This window comes from Suricata suricatta, chromosome 5 (genome assembly GCF_006229205.1).
Source record: "Suricata suricatta isolate VVHF042 chromosome 5, meerkat_22Aug2017_6uvM2_HiC, whole genome shotgun sequence".
NCBI lineage: Eukaryota > Metazoa > Chordata > Mammalia > Carnivora > Herpestidae > Suricata > Suricata suricatta.
The window spans coordinates 45788925-45802918 of NC_043704.1; the positions used below are offsets into that span (position 1 = coordinate 45788925).

A 13994-nucleotide genomic window follows, 5' to 3' on the forward strand; every position below is an offset into this window, starting at 1 on the left:
AGGGAGGGAGGGGGGAGAGGGAGAGAGAGAGAGAGAGAGAGAGAGAGAGAGTCTCTCTCAAAAATATATCAACATTAAAAAAAAAAAAACCTTTTTCTTGCCACCTACAAGGAAAAGACTGTGCTCTCCTTTCCAATAACAGAGAAACTGAGACTGACATAAACAACCTGCCCAAGAACACAGGGCTCTTAAGCCACTGCGGCTAAACTCAAAGCCAGGCGTGTCAGACCCCAAAACCACAGAGCGGTGCTTCCATCACAGGAGTGGTCTTCCTCCCAAGACGCCGGGTGTGGTGACCTTCATGCCCACCCCACCAGAATGACTCAGCTTCTCTGTTTCATATACTGGGCATTTATGCCAAGATTTCATTTGAGGAGCTTCAGTGATTTAAAATGCACAGGTGTATATATAGATGTGCAACTGGGAAAAAACCCTATGGGACCCAATGCTTGTCTTTTGCCTCCGAGGAGACTTGGCTGCTCTTGACGAGCTGAGATCTGGAGGAGTGTGACTGATGGGCACGGCTCCATGACATGCGGCCTCCCAGCACCACCCCCGGAACCCGAAGCCCGCAGCTTTCTCGGGCAGGGCACGTAGGCTGTCATCAAATGAGGTACCTCCTCCCGGGCCTCAGAGACCATGGACAGCTTACCCTTTGGCCTAAGAATGATCAACCAAGAGCGTATTAAACATGCTTCACCGAGAGCCAGGGTTGGTGAACTCTTTTTGTAAAGGGCTCCACGGTAAATACTGGTTCACAGACCATGTGGTCTCTGTGGCAACCAGCCAACTCTGTGGGTGCAATGTGAACGGAGCCCCAGACAGTAAATAAGGAGTGCATACGGCCGTGTTCCAGTAAACTTCATTTACAAAAACAGGCAGCGGCCATCTTTCTGGCCCACACACCATAGTCTGCTGACCAAGAACTTAAAACAAATGAAAGGGAACCCGGCGGCGGCCACTGCGCAGACCGGACTTGGCTCGTTGGTGCACCTCACTCCGCTTCCTCTGCAACCATGTCTGACAAACCCAATATGGCTGAGATTGAGAAATTCGATAAGTCGAAATTGAAGAAGACAGAAACACAAGAGAAAAATCCCGCTGCCTTCAAAAGAAACGACTGAACGGGAGAAGCAAGCAGGCGAATCGCAATGAGGCGGTCGCTGCCGATATGCACTGTACATTCCACGAGCGTTGCCTTCTTATTTTACTTCTTTTAGCTGTTTAACTTTGTAAGACGCAAAGAGGTTGGATCAAGTTTAAATGACTGTGCTGCCCCTTGTCACATCAAAGAATCGAGAACTACGGACAAGCGAAGGCGCCTGCCTCTCCCATCGGCCTGTCTGGCTGGCGGCAAAGGAAAAGAACTTGCATGTTGGTGAGGGAAGAGAAGCGGGGTGGGACAACAGAAAGATCTAGAGTAAAATCCACGCTGGTCCGAGGTGTCCTGCAGGCTGTAAAGTGCAGTTTAATCAGAGTGCCGTTTTTTTGTTCAAATGATTTTAATTATTGGAATGCACAATTTTTTAATATGCAAATAAAAAGTTTTAAAACCTGAAAAAAGAAAATGAAGGGTTCCTTTATTGTATCCATTCAAATCTCCTATAAGCACACATCCTAAAAGGGAGATTGTTTCTCCCAGGCACAGGCAAGCAGGCAAACTTTTTAAAATCAAGAAAGGTCCGTAAGTAGTTATAACTAATGATAAATTCAAGACACAACAAATGCAAAACAGTAACTATATACAATCAGGTTGGTAGAATCCTTGGAATGGCTTGAGCTAACTATGGTATCTAAATTCAATATATAAAGTTGAAGTAAGGGGACACCTGGGTGGTTCAGTTGGTTAAGCGGCCAACTTCAGCTCAGGCCATGATCTCACAGGTTCATGAGTTCAAGCCCCGCATCAGGCTCTGTGCTGACAGCTCGAAGCCTGGAGCCTGCTTCAGATTCTGTGTCTCCTCCTCTCTCTCTGTCCCTCACATGCTCATGCTGTGTCTCTCAATAATAAATAAATGTTAAAAAAAAAAACCTTAAAACATAAATAAATAAAATTGAATTAGGGACCTATTCTTACCGCTCTAAGATAGTTTTCTCAGCAATCCCACCTGCTAGGGATTGGCCGGGAGTCCACCCAAGCTAACTGCTCAAAGACAGACTTTCGTAGCAAGATGTCAGCGAACCCGCCACCATGATCAAGTCAGCTGGCTTCCTGGAGTGAGACTCCTTAAGACCTTTCATTATTACTATTCTTCTGGTGGCTACATGCAGGGGAAGGCAGGGGAGTGCAGAGGGAGTCTACTGGACAAGCAGAAGAAGAGTGGGTCATGCTAGAAGTCTACCAACAACAACAACAAAAAAAGCGAAGTCCCAGGCTGTGCCCTGCCTAAGCAAGCTACAGCCCAGTCCTGACGCTGCCTTAGACTTGGTGACGCTGCCCCAGGCCAAACCTTCCACTTCTAAGTCAGTGGTCACTGAACTCCTGACCCATTCCCGTGGAACCTGAATTATATTTGGAGACAGGTTATTTGGAAAATGAATGTAACATTTCCTTAGCCAAATTCTACAAGTACGAACACCAAGTGTTCTTTACAAGCTGCATGTACTCAGGAGTGAGAGCCACCCGCCCCCTACCACGCTCTTGCACGCATCCCCACGAGGACCATCACACACACACCCAACCCCAAACCCCCAACCTGAACTTGTGTCACAAGCAGCGCCCGTGAGGGAGGTCCCGTACCTTCAGCGTGAACTCGTGGGCCGGCCTCCCGATCCTGTCCTCGGCCTCCGCGCTGTACTCTCGGGCCAGGGGCACCGTCGGGCGGTAGAGGCGCCAGTGTTTCTCCCCCTCCAGCTGCAGGATGAAGACCTACAGAGAGCACAGGACCCAGGAGCATAACTCCGGAGGCAAAGTGGTTCTAAGGGATGAGCCCCCAAGGGCTTAGATGAATTACACATTCCAGATGAAAAATAAAAATGAGAGGTTAGTGACACATTTCACTTTACACTTGAATAAAGGCTGCCACTACTGGTTTTCACTTTTAAAAACAGGTCATCGTGAACCTTGATTCTGGAGGGATATTCATTCTTTTCACTGTAATAAAGCCTCACTGGGCTTTTCATGTCCCACTATCTCCTTCCTTTAAATCTTCTATTAGACAGCTGAAAGCCCGTAATCTCTGAGGGAAAAGCCAAGTTTCAGATATTACTCAGAGAGCCTAAAATCCTGAATATCATCCTTGGCAGACAGGAAAACTTCAAGTCTTTTTTTTCATTCAGCCAAAGAGATCTTAAAGCACTGTTTAAAATATTAAAAACAAAAACTTTAAGGAAATGTACTGCTGTCAAATCACTTTTTTAAAATAATAACTCTGTGTTCATACTTCTGTATTGGTATAAAAATAAACCATGAAATGCCCAAGCCAAAGAGTTAACTTGTTTGGCAGCCACGTGAGAGTGAACCCACACTGGTCAAGGTGCCAGCGCTTAAGTGAAACCGGGACCTTCATTCACGCTGCCCCAAGATTTTCACAAGTGGAAAAAATTATCTATTTTTGGCAGCTCCAGAAAAAGGACAAAATGAGAGTAGATGTAAAAATTACTTGTGACCTCACTTTATTAAAACCCTTATGTGTGCAATTACAGAAAAAGCCAATCTTGCTCTTCTGCAGACAGATTCAATAAACACATTTCGTAGGAATGTGTAGCTCTTTCCGTGAGTAAGGCTGGACACCATCGCTCCTGTTTGAGAATGAGCAGGAAACCAGTTTGGTGGGATTAATCGGACCCAACATGGAGGTGAAGTCAGGATGCCCGAGGCCACACAGCAAGAAGGGCATAACTGAACCCGACAGCCAGCCCAAGGCCCACGTGACTCCTTCTCCGAGCGAACAACCGTCTTTCTCTTACCTCGACATCATCATAATGCGGGGGAAGGCCCTGGGATCCTGCAGGGGTGATGTATACATTCGAGCCAACCAAGGAGCCAAAGTAGCATTCTAGCTTCTCCTGGATCCTCCACAGCTCATCCTTAAAAAAATGAGAGGAGGATGGGAGAAGAGGTGAACCGTATATTGGAAATGAGAGGAAGGACACGTTCATATTCACTAGGTGAGTCCTTATCCTGCAGCTATTATGTCCCGCATACCTGAGCACTCTGCAGAGACAGAGCCAGCGCCTGCGCCCTGGAGAACCTTCCATCCAGGTGCAGACCCCCACAGAGAAACAAGAAACTGGCAAAGTAGGAAATCAGGAGTCATGCAGGATTTTAAGCAGGACAATGACATGATCTAATGTACATTTTTAAAAGCTCACTCTGGCTACTGTGTGGAGAATGGCCTGGAGAAAAGCAAGAGAGATCAGTCTGGAAGCTACTAAGGCAGTGGCCCAGGCCAGTGAGGACCACATGGTGGGGGAGACGCAGAGAGGGGCGGCGCCCCCGGAAGCGGCGCTGGCAGGGCCTGGGAGGCACTGAGCAGAGGCTGCAGGAAGGGGAAGCTGCTCAAACCCTGCTGGCTTCCGGTGGGCAATCAGCGCTTGGCTCCACTTACTGAAATGGGAGAGACCTGTTAGACAAGTGTTCTGGCAGGGGCAAGGGGGAACTGTGTGCAGGGAGAGTTCTACATTGGTTCCAGAGAGAGAGAAACTGAGAGAGAATATGAATCCTGATTTTCCCAAGCAGATGAGAAGGGAGGTAGCAATTAGGCCATATGGACATTAGCACTTCTACGCCAAGCACTGTTGCTAAGTGCTTTGACATTTACAGGTTACAGAAGTCCCCAACAACCCTGTCTCACAAGGTGAGCACTTTCATGTCCCGTTTACAGATGAGGAAACCGAAGCACAAGAACACACAGCTACTAGACGACGTGCCCAGGATTTATATCCAGGCAGCCTGGCTTGAGCACTTTACCCATGCCTCCATACTGCCTTTTTCAGAATAATCTTAAAGAAAACACAGGTCACCTACATGGACTCTAATGGACATTCAGGACCCCAAGTCTCAAGTATATGAATGTACAGTGCCTGACACACAAAAGACACTAAAATGTTGTGGGTTTTTTTTTTACTTTATTTATCTATTTTTGAGAAAGTGCACAAGCAAGCATACACCCACAATCAGGGGAGGGGCAGAGGACAATCTGAAGCAGGCTACACTCCAGGTGCAGCGGTGGGTGGCATGGAGCCCCATGCAGGGCTCAAACTCACAAACCGTAGGATCATGACCTGAGCTGAAACCAAGAGTCAGACACTTAGCCTACTGAGCGACCCCTGTGCCCCACTAACATGCATTTTTAAAAATGTGGTGAGTAAACCAATAACCACAGCTTGGGAGTCAATCCTACCATTTGACTGAAAAAGGACCTACAGTATTAAAAGTATCAAGTGGGAAAGAATTAGGTCAGTATGAAAAAAGCCTTAGGAGACATCTTTATGAAGACTACCGGGGCTACTCTATTTATAGCTCTCAAGGGTTCTACTTAACAGAGGAAGAATAATTTAATGGCTTCTGCCTAACTCGAAAGAGTTAAGAGAGCTCCCAAGCAGCCTAATTTATACCAAGGCGGGTCCAGCAGGACCTGGCTCTGTAATTACATTCACACAGGGCCTGGAACCATTAGAGCACGAGGCTTCTCTGACGGCTTGGGAGGTATCTCAGGACCATGTGAGTGACTTTACGACTCCCCGCTCAAGCATCTGGGTCTGTAATTGATATGTCTATGTCTCCTTTCTTGTTAAAGGTTACAAAAATCCTATCAATTGCACAATTTTCCCATTTTTCCAGGACCTTTAGCTTCGGAATCTGCCGAGTTGAGCCTAGTCAAAAGAGATATAAGGACAAAGCACCTCAACCCAAGTTGCAGTTACAAACTAAATGACTTTAGCTTCTTTATTTGTAAAAGGAGGACCCGCCCCCTTCCCCCAAGGTTGTTGGGGAACAACATAAAACAACTTCCCTGCAAACTTATTTACACTGCCAAGCAGACACAGTGTTACCACCTGCCAGCGCCGCCTTAGGCACAAACAAGGCTCTTTTGAAACCAGTCTTCTTTAATTCAGGACTCGCAACTACGTCCGGAGATGCCCAGGAGGACCACAGAGCAGCACAAAGGGAAGGAAGGTGGCTGCCTCGCTTCTGGCTGGGTTCAACCTCCTCTCTCCACCGACCTACTCACAGAATCAAAGCTGAATGCAATTGCTAAGACCAGAAGCCCACGGGTACACCTAAAGAAAGAGAAAAACACCCAGGCCAAAGCCCTACTACATTTCAAATAACATCTTTAAAAGTATGGAATGAAACTGCCTCAAATTTGGAGTTGGAAGTCCTTACTCAGTAGCTTAGAAAAAGTCACATCTCTGAACCCATTTTTTTCACATGTAAGATGGAGACCACAATGAATGCCCTCTTCCAAGTGTCTGTTAGAAGTTTCAAGTGAACACATGTGTTTGGTAAACTCACCCAGACCTGTGACATATGGATTGCCCAAAGCGGGGGCCGGGGTACAACTTAACGGCTTTCTGATTCCTCCTTATTCACTTCCAGACCAACTAGAATAATAAGTTGTGCACATTCTGAGACCCATTAAACAAGGCACTGACTGCCCACTCAACAGTCTCTCAACCTAGCCAGTGATGAACCATCTCCAGACTTTTTCTAGCCTGTATTAATATGCACATTCCTAAATACACACACAACACTAATCCTCCTCATAAAATATTTAGAACCCAGATCCTACTATAATAGGGTGAACTCCTACAGCTCCTACAGGTCTCTCAAGTGGTGGAAAGAGAAAAAAGCAGGGTGCAACCCAGTCTAGCCTGGGGGCTGAATTCAGACTGAGAAAGCTCCTCCTTCCCACTTCCATAAACCTGGCCAAAGAATGGAGTCAACAGGCCAAACAAATACAAGTGTTTGGCCACCTGGAATCAGAGAGGAGAAATGTACAGGACTTAAGAGATGAGCAGAGAAAAGCCGAAGAGAATTCTAAAGTACAGAAATGGAAGCCACTAAGGACACCATACATATACCAAGTTGTAACTCTGTACTGGTTTGTGACCAAATCACACACAATCAACTTCACTGGCCTCTTATGGTCAGTTATTAGGTGTCTAAAACCCACTTTTGAAGAAGTGTTGCTTCTATCCAAGAAAAGAGTCAAGGACTAGCTAGGAGAGAAGCACAGTGGTGTCCACATTTTCTGAATGCAAACCATGACTTGGTCTGGCAAGTGATTTATAAGTTCTTTTTGGGTGTTTGGGCCAAAAGGCTGGCAACTCAGGGACATTTCAACTTCTTATGATTGCATGAGATGGCATATCTGGAATCAGGACTTGTACTGAAACACCTAAGAGCACTTATACTTTCTCCAGACAAAAACAAGTTCAAGATCCTTTTCATGAGAAAGGAAAACCCATTCACTAGATTTGGCCAATGGGCTCGAACAGAGTAACTGAGTTCGGTCATCGGAAACATTACTGGTGACTGATGACAAAGTCCAAGGAGCCATCACAGCCAGAGTCCTCAACCGGGAACCTCGGGAATCACTCTCCTGCTCCTCCCATGCTGCCATTTTGGTTCAGCCGTGGGTCATGAAAGGGGATTTCTGAACTCAGAACTCTCCCTCAATCCTTCTGGGCCACCTGTCATGTAAAGATTTCAAACCTCTACAAAATCGGATGAGCTATGATTGCATTTTATAAAGCAGAAACTGAGCAGAGAGGAGGCCAACTATTTCTCAAATGTTAATCACGAATCACGGACACAGAATATAAAGTTAACCAGTCTCCCAGACTTGCAAATCACAGCTACCCTCCACCTCTGTCTCCCCAGGAAGTTTCAGGACCCAGCTCCTCAACGCCACCCGAGCGACTGTTAATAATGGGGAAGCCTCCTTCTTGAACATGCATCTGGTACTTGATTCAGTCACAGCTCTGAGGTCTCTACTCGGCGACATGTCAGCAGTACAAGGAAGTAACTTCAAGAGGAAAATGATCACCTTGACGCTATCATACCTTGAATTATGATGACAGGACAAACCAAAGAGAAATGTCTACTTTATACCGAAACATAAACCAGCCCACAGACCAAGCTCCTGGAAGTACAATGTTAATTTATAAACTTGCAATACAGTGTTTGCAGTGTGATAACACCCAATCGTGTCCACCTGAGCTGTAGGGAGAGTCAATAGCTTAGCACAGGGTCTCCTAATTTGGAATGCATTTAAAGAGCAAACAGAAGGTACTTATTCCCAGACTGGCAGGTTCATCACAGTCTCATCCCTGAGCTGACCTGTGGCCAGATATTAGCACTTTAATACATTTAATGATTCCATAATGGGAGAGAACCTGTTACCTTAAATCTCTGAGGCTGATGAAACTGAATTGTCGCCCTTTTCTGATCAAAATCTTTTCTCAGCTGAAGAAAGTGCACTTTGCCATCTTTATTTAAAACTTTCTTCTTCCCATTGACACACCGGCAGACATTTATGTCTCTTCCATAGTACATACCCCGGCTGCATAGACTCTTCAGATCTGAAAGCCTGAACAGGGACCGGTAATATGTGGCCACTGCAGGGTCATCTCTCTGAATGAGAAGGGGTTTCTTCTCCCAGAATTCCCTGAAAAAAGTCTCTGTCTTGATAGGTGAGATTAAACTTCCAAAGAGATCACTGGGGCTTTCAAAATTTAAAGTGGAGGAGGGTTTACCAGCTGCCTCTATCTTCACCTGTTTACAGGGAACTGACCCCTCTTCCTTCCCATTCTCCGTGGGCTTTGCTTTCTTTGGCATCGTTCTGTCTTCAAGACGAAGCAGTGAGGAGATGCACCTACCAGAGAACAAAGCACACGTGGTTAGGTTCACCAGGAGTGCTAGTGTTCGTGTTAGCAGATCGCGCGCACAACTTGTGTGACCACACCACCTTCATGAGAACTTGGACGTCAAAGCCCTTTCCTCCAGGATGGGACACAGCCTTACTTCAACACCTCATCTTCCAAGATAGGATTCAGCCTCAAACGCTACTCATATTACATATTCATCTAAAGGAAAGCATGTTTCTCTTGAGCATAAGCACTAAGTCATGAAAGTCATTGTTTATTAGGAGGTATAAGGATCCCAAATCAAATGGTTCAGCCACCTCAGCAGTTCCTAGTCACAGCTTTAGCCTGTGGCCGTTGACACAGCAGTCTACAATCCTGAATTTGGCTTCAATCAGCACCAGGTCCCAAATCTAAGTAGATGCACTCTTGAGTTACAGGCACCTGCCTCCAGAACTACCAACAGGGGCTCACAGCCGGGTGCTCCTTACCACAGCACCACCCCCAGCTGTTAGGAAGGCAGCCGAGGTGCCCTGGGCCAGTGGTGTCCCCTGGTGGCCTGAGCAAGCAGCTGCCGGCTCCCACGTCCCTTCCTCACCAGGAGTACCTGAACCCCACTTTTGATTCCCAGCTTCTTCCTGAAAACTGCTACTTTATCAGAAGACCCACCCCCATTAAAAAAAAAAAAACCAACAAATGAGTTCGAGACTGCAAAGTAAAGGCCAAAGACAGTTACACCCCATTTTTAAAAGGCTTTAACTTTTAAACTAAAATAGGACACAATACCAACATCACCTAGGCATCTAGACGATGCCTTCTAGAAATGCCTTCTGCATTTGTAACAAGCTCCCAGGTAACAGTGCTCCTGCTGGTCCACGAACCGCATCTGAGAAGTGACAATCCCAAGCACTGCCAAGCCTCTCTCAGAACTGTCCCCAAACCACAACTACCATCACACTTATAATGCAGGTGTCCTTCACCTGGGGGTCAAGGATGGTATTTCAAATGCATGAATTTTCAGAAGCTGCAAGATCCTATTTCAAGGTGTGTGTCTACATCTCTATATGTATATTTGCGTGGGGACACATTGCTCTCACCAGATTCTTAAAGAAAGGCTGAGAACCACAGTGCTAATAAGGAGCGATTTTTCCCAGAGACCAATAACCATAGATATTACGGGTTTCTATTTTGTAGGGTTAGCAAAATTTTAAGAACACTGTTTTCTGCCCTTTTGTTATAATAACTAAGCTGTATTTCAGCTACACTGTGGACTAAGTAGAATTAGTGGTCTGGCCTGACAAGTAAGCATCTGGAACACCATGTTACACACTGCAATAATTAATTTATTAATGAACCTTTGGAATGCAACCCAAATATAAACTGAACAATTTAGGAAGTGGAAACATCGACTCTAGAGCCCTCATTTTAGCTGCTAAACTTTGTACCCACAAACAGCTCAGATCAAGTACCTTTGGTAGGACACACAGGACGGGGGTGAAAAACAAGTACAAACTGGCACACTAAAAGCTTGCACTGGAGGACTAAGGGCTTACACTTACCAAAGAAACCAACTTCGGTGTGGGCTATGTCATCAATGAGACAGACCTACTTCATGAAACTGTTCCCCATACCTTTTAAGTTTCCCAGACCAGTTTGGCTTCTCAACCAAAGAATCAAGGCTTTCATGAAACAAAATACTGCTAGTACTTGGAACCCAGATGTGAAGCAGAAACACGAGGAGACATGGAGACACAGTCAGTAAAGAGCACGGCCCGTGCAGAAGATTCACCAGCTACCCTCTGAAGGGCCTGGCCTGAAGGGCTAATGTCTGAGAAGTCAGATTTCAGGAGCATTCTCACCACCTTTAACTGATAAGAGTGACTCACTGTGCCTAAACTGTTTGTGCAATGTGGCTTATAATGAGCACCTGTTTTCCTTCTGGGAGTCCGGAACTTTGGTAGGTGCCAGGCAGAGGGCGCCAATGTGGTCAGCCCCCAATAAAAACCCTGAGTTCTGAGTGTCTAATGAGCTTCTCTGGCTGGCAACAGGCCACACGTGTTGTCACTAGTTGCTGGGCCAGTTAAGCACCTGGTCTTTTGCTGTCATATACCAGCTGTGAGCCCTTACTAGTAAATCAGTGACCCCAGGGATGGTCTTGGAAACCCCCAACACACTGCTCGCTATGTTTAAATAGTGTTAAGTTGGGGGCACCTGGGTGGCTCAGTTGGCTAAGCATCTGACTTCAGCTCAGGTCATCTGTGACTTCGAACCCCACATTGAGCTCTGTGCTGTCAGCATGGAACCGGCTTCGGATCCTCTTTTCCCCTACTCTCTGCCCCTCCCCTGCTTGCACTGCTCTCTCTGGAAAATAAACATTTTTAAGAAGTGTTACATTGTTTCAGAAGATTTGTTACCATTAAGGTACCCTATAATGAAAATGTAATTTCGTACTCAGTCACACATCTCTTATCTCTCACAATTGGTCAGTTTAAATTTTATTTAAGGGATGTGGACAGCAGGAAGATGCCGCTGAAAGGCTTTTCTTTAAGCACAATTTATGAAAACAAGTATAAGCACATTCACCAGGAAGTGTGGTTTAACAAAGTGCACAAAATACTTAAGCCAAAAATAAAATCGCTTTAAAGCATTTTTCCCATCTACGTCACTAACACAATAAACCCAGCACTGCATAACAAATGGTTTTGTTAGTATATAAATTTCACTATTTATACTGCCAAAAGTTGCATCATTTCTTGTCAGAGACAATGAATTATGAATGAATTCAAATGAAAATAATTCATATTGGAATCATTTAAGGTTCAGTTCATTGGAACCTGGCGTAGAGATTACTGGGCCAAATACACTATTTCTGATTCTCACATTGCCCATATTGTTAAGACAACCATTCTTTTTAACAGCTTTGGGGGGGTGGGGGGGAACAGATGACATACCCTATCACATTAAACATGTAAAAATCTTAGGATGCATCACAATTTCAGAAAAAGTAAAAAGTGTATCTTAGAATCTAAGAAATATAGAAACACCTGGGTGGCTCAGCCGGGTGAGTGTCCAACTTCAGCTCAGCTCATGATCTCACAGCTCCTGAGTTCGAGACCACATCAGGGTCTGACGCTGACAGCTCAGAGCCTAAACCCTGCTTCAGATTCCATATCCGTCTCTCTCAAATATAAATAAACATAAAAAATTTTTAAGTATCTAAGAAATATAGTCATGAAACAAGAAAAACCTTTGTCTACAAAAGCCAATTCAGTCCTGCCCAGGAACCTCACAGACCACCCAAAGAGAAGCTAGAGTAAATATTTTTAAAAGCTACGGGGGAGGAGGGAAAAAACAGGCTGTAAAAAAGCAACTGGCCTGGGTGGCTCAGTCAGTTAAGTGTCCCACTTCTGCTCAGGTCACGATCTCACCGTGCAGAGTGTAGTCTAGAGCCCTCTATCAGGCTCTGTGCTTACAATTCATTGCCTGGAGCCTGCTTCAAATTCTGTCTCCCTCTCTGCCCCTCACCCACTCATACTCTCTTTCTCTCTCTCTCTCTCTCTCTCTCTCTCTCTCTCTCTCTCTCTCTCTCTCAAAAATAAATATTTTTAAAAAATCTTTTAAAGCAACTGGTATCATTTAAAAATTTATACAAATAGCAAATCATGGTATACACCTGAAACTGACAGGTTCTGTATCAATCATATTTCAATTTAAAAAAAAAACAAATGTTTCCAATCTAAGTTGACTATAAGCATTAAAGTATAAAAAGATTAAGTCAAAAGTCACGGGTCATAATTTACTAGCTGCCCACAGATCTCTTAAAAAAAAGAACACCAACTAATCTAAACAGCTTTGAAGGATTCAAACTCTGCAATCCACAGTGATATCCATTCTACTTCCAATAAATATAAACAGAGCCTTTACATCTTTAAGTGTCCTAACCTTCTTTTCTGTAGCAATATTCACTGACAACAAATCTTTGGGAGAACAGCTATCTGCACAGTCCCAGAACCTAGGCCAGAACGGGGCACATAGGTCCCCAAGAAATGTCTGCTGAATGAATTATCCTCCTTTTTTATCGTCCATATAAAATTTTAGAGAAAAATCAAAAGCCTTGCACAAAGCAGAGTTGGGAGGAAAACATTACTCAGCGGGGTAATTCTGATGGCAGCTGTGGCCTGGGTATTCACCTGCACTGTCATAGCTGAAAGGCAAATTAGCCCTCAGTGGTTATTATCAACCAGAGGGAGGTACGTCTCTACCATCTCCAGAGCAGTGTTTTACAGTGTAGTCACCAGGAACGCCTGTTCACCTGCAAATTTCTAGGCCCCATATCAAGCCTACTGGGTTAGCATTTCTTGTGCTGGGTCCAGTAAATTCTCCACAGGAATTTTTAATTCATTAACATAGACGTGGTCAATTCTGCTCAATTAAAACACACACACCTGACAGAAATATTACCTGTAAGGAGGTTACCTTGGCTGACCTAAAATATTTTAAGTTTATGGGGGGGAGCGGGAGACTCCCAAGCAGGCTCCACACTGTCAGCACAGAGCCCGGCGAGGTGGGGCGGGGCTGAAAAACCCACTAACCCTGAAATCATAACCTGAGCTGAGCCGAAACCAAGAGTCCAGTGCTTAACCCACTGAGCTCCCGCCCCGACCTAAAAATATTCCTCTACTGCATAACACAAATGTTCATCCAGAAGGAAAACGGATTCTCCTGCTGACCTAACGCTGTGATTGGCAACTATCCGTTTAGTTCTATTTTAAAAAGAAAATGGATTATAACATTTTCAGGTCTTATGGTGAGCACGATGTTACAAAGGATGAGGCCAGCGAGGCAAAAACTATCCAAGCGACGGTCGCAGAGGCTGGGTAGGTCAGGCTCCTCCATTTAAACGCGAGTCGAGTGACATCAACGGCCTAGCGCCCAGTTTACAGCCAATCAGTGGACTCCCAGGCCCCTGCTTCCTGAACACACAGTGAACAAACTGGCCTCGCTAACCTGTTGGACAACCCACAATCGGACTGCCGACTAGTAACACGGGCTGAGTGAACTCGCAGAGGAGGCTGTAATTTTAAAGTCAGGCTCCCCCGGGCCGCTGGGCTCCCAGCTATAACGCCTGCCTCTTAGGCCCGACCTGACGGCAGAAGCACAGGCCACGTGGAGGCCGCGCT

General features: G+C 45.4%; 1 protein-coding gene and 1 pseudogene across 2 annotated transcripts in view; one reads left to right on the forward strand and one right to left on the reverse strand.

Moving 5' to 3' along the window:
* The window catches only part of RIOX2 (ribosomal oxygenase 2), a 24381-nt gene extending 12498 nt beyond the window's left edge, over positions 1-11883 (reverse strand). For both annotated transcript variants that reach the window (XM_029939175.1, XM_029939174.1), the window contains exons 1-4: positions 11859-11883; positions 8354-8825; positions 3910-4029; positions 2741-2869 (exon numbers count right to left, since the gene is read on the reverse strand). In XM_029939175.1, coding sequence (XP_029795035.1) covers positions 2741-2869; positions 3910-4029; positions 8354-8788 — 684 coding nt within the window. In that variant the 5' untranslated portion in view covers positions 8789-8825; positions 11859-11883. The remainder of the gene's footprint in view (positions 1-2740; positions 2870-3909; positions 4030-8353; positions 8826-11858) is intronic.
* On the forward strand, positions 912-1556 carry LOC115291652 (annotated as a pseudogene).
* Positions 11884-13994: the final 2111 nt, after the last annotated feature.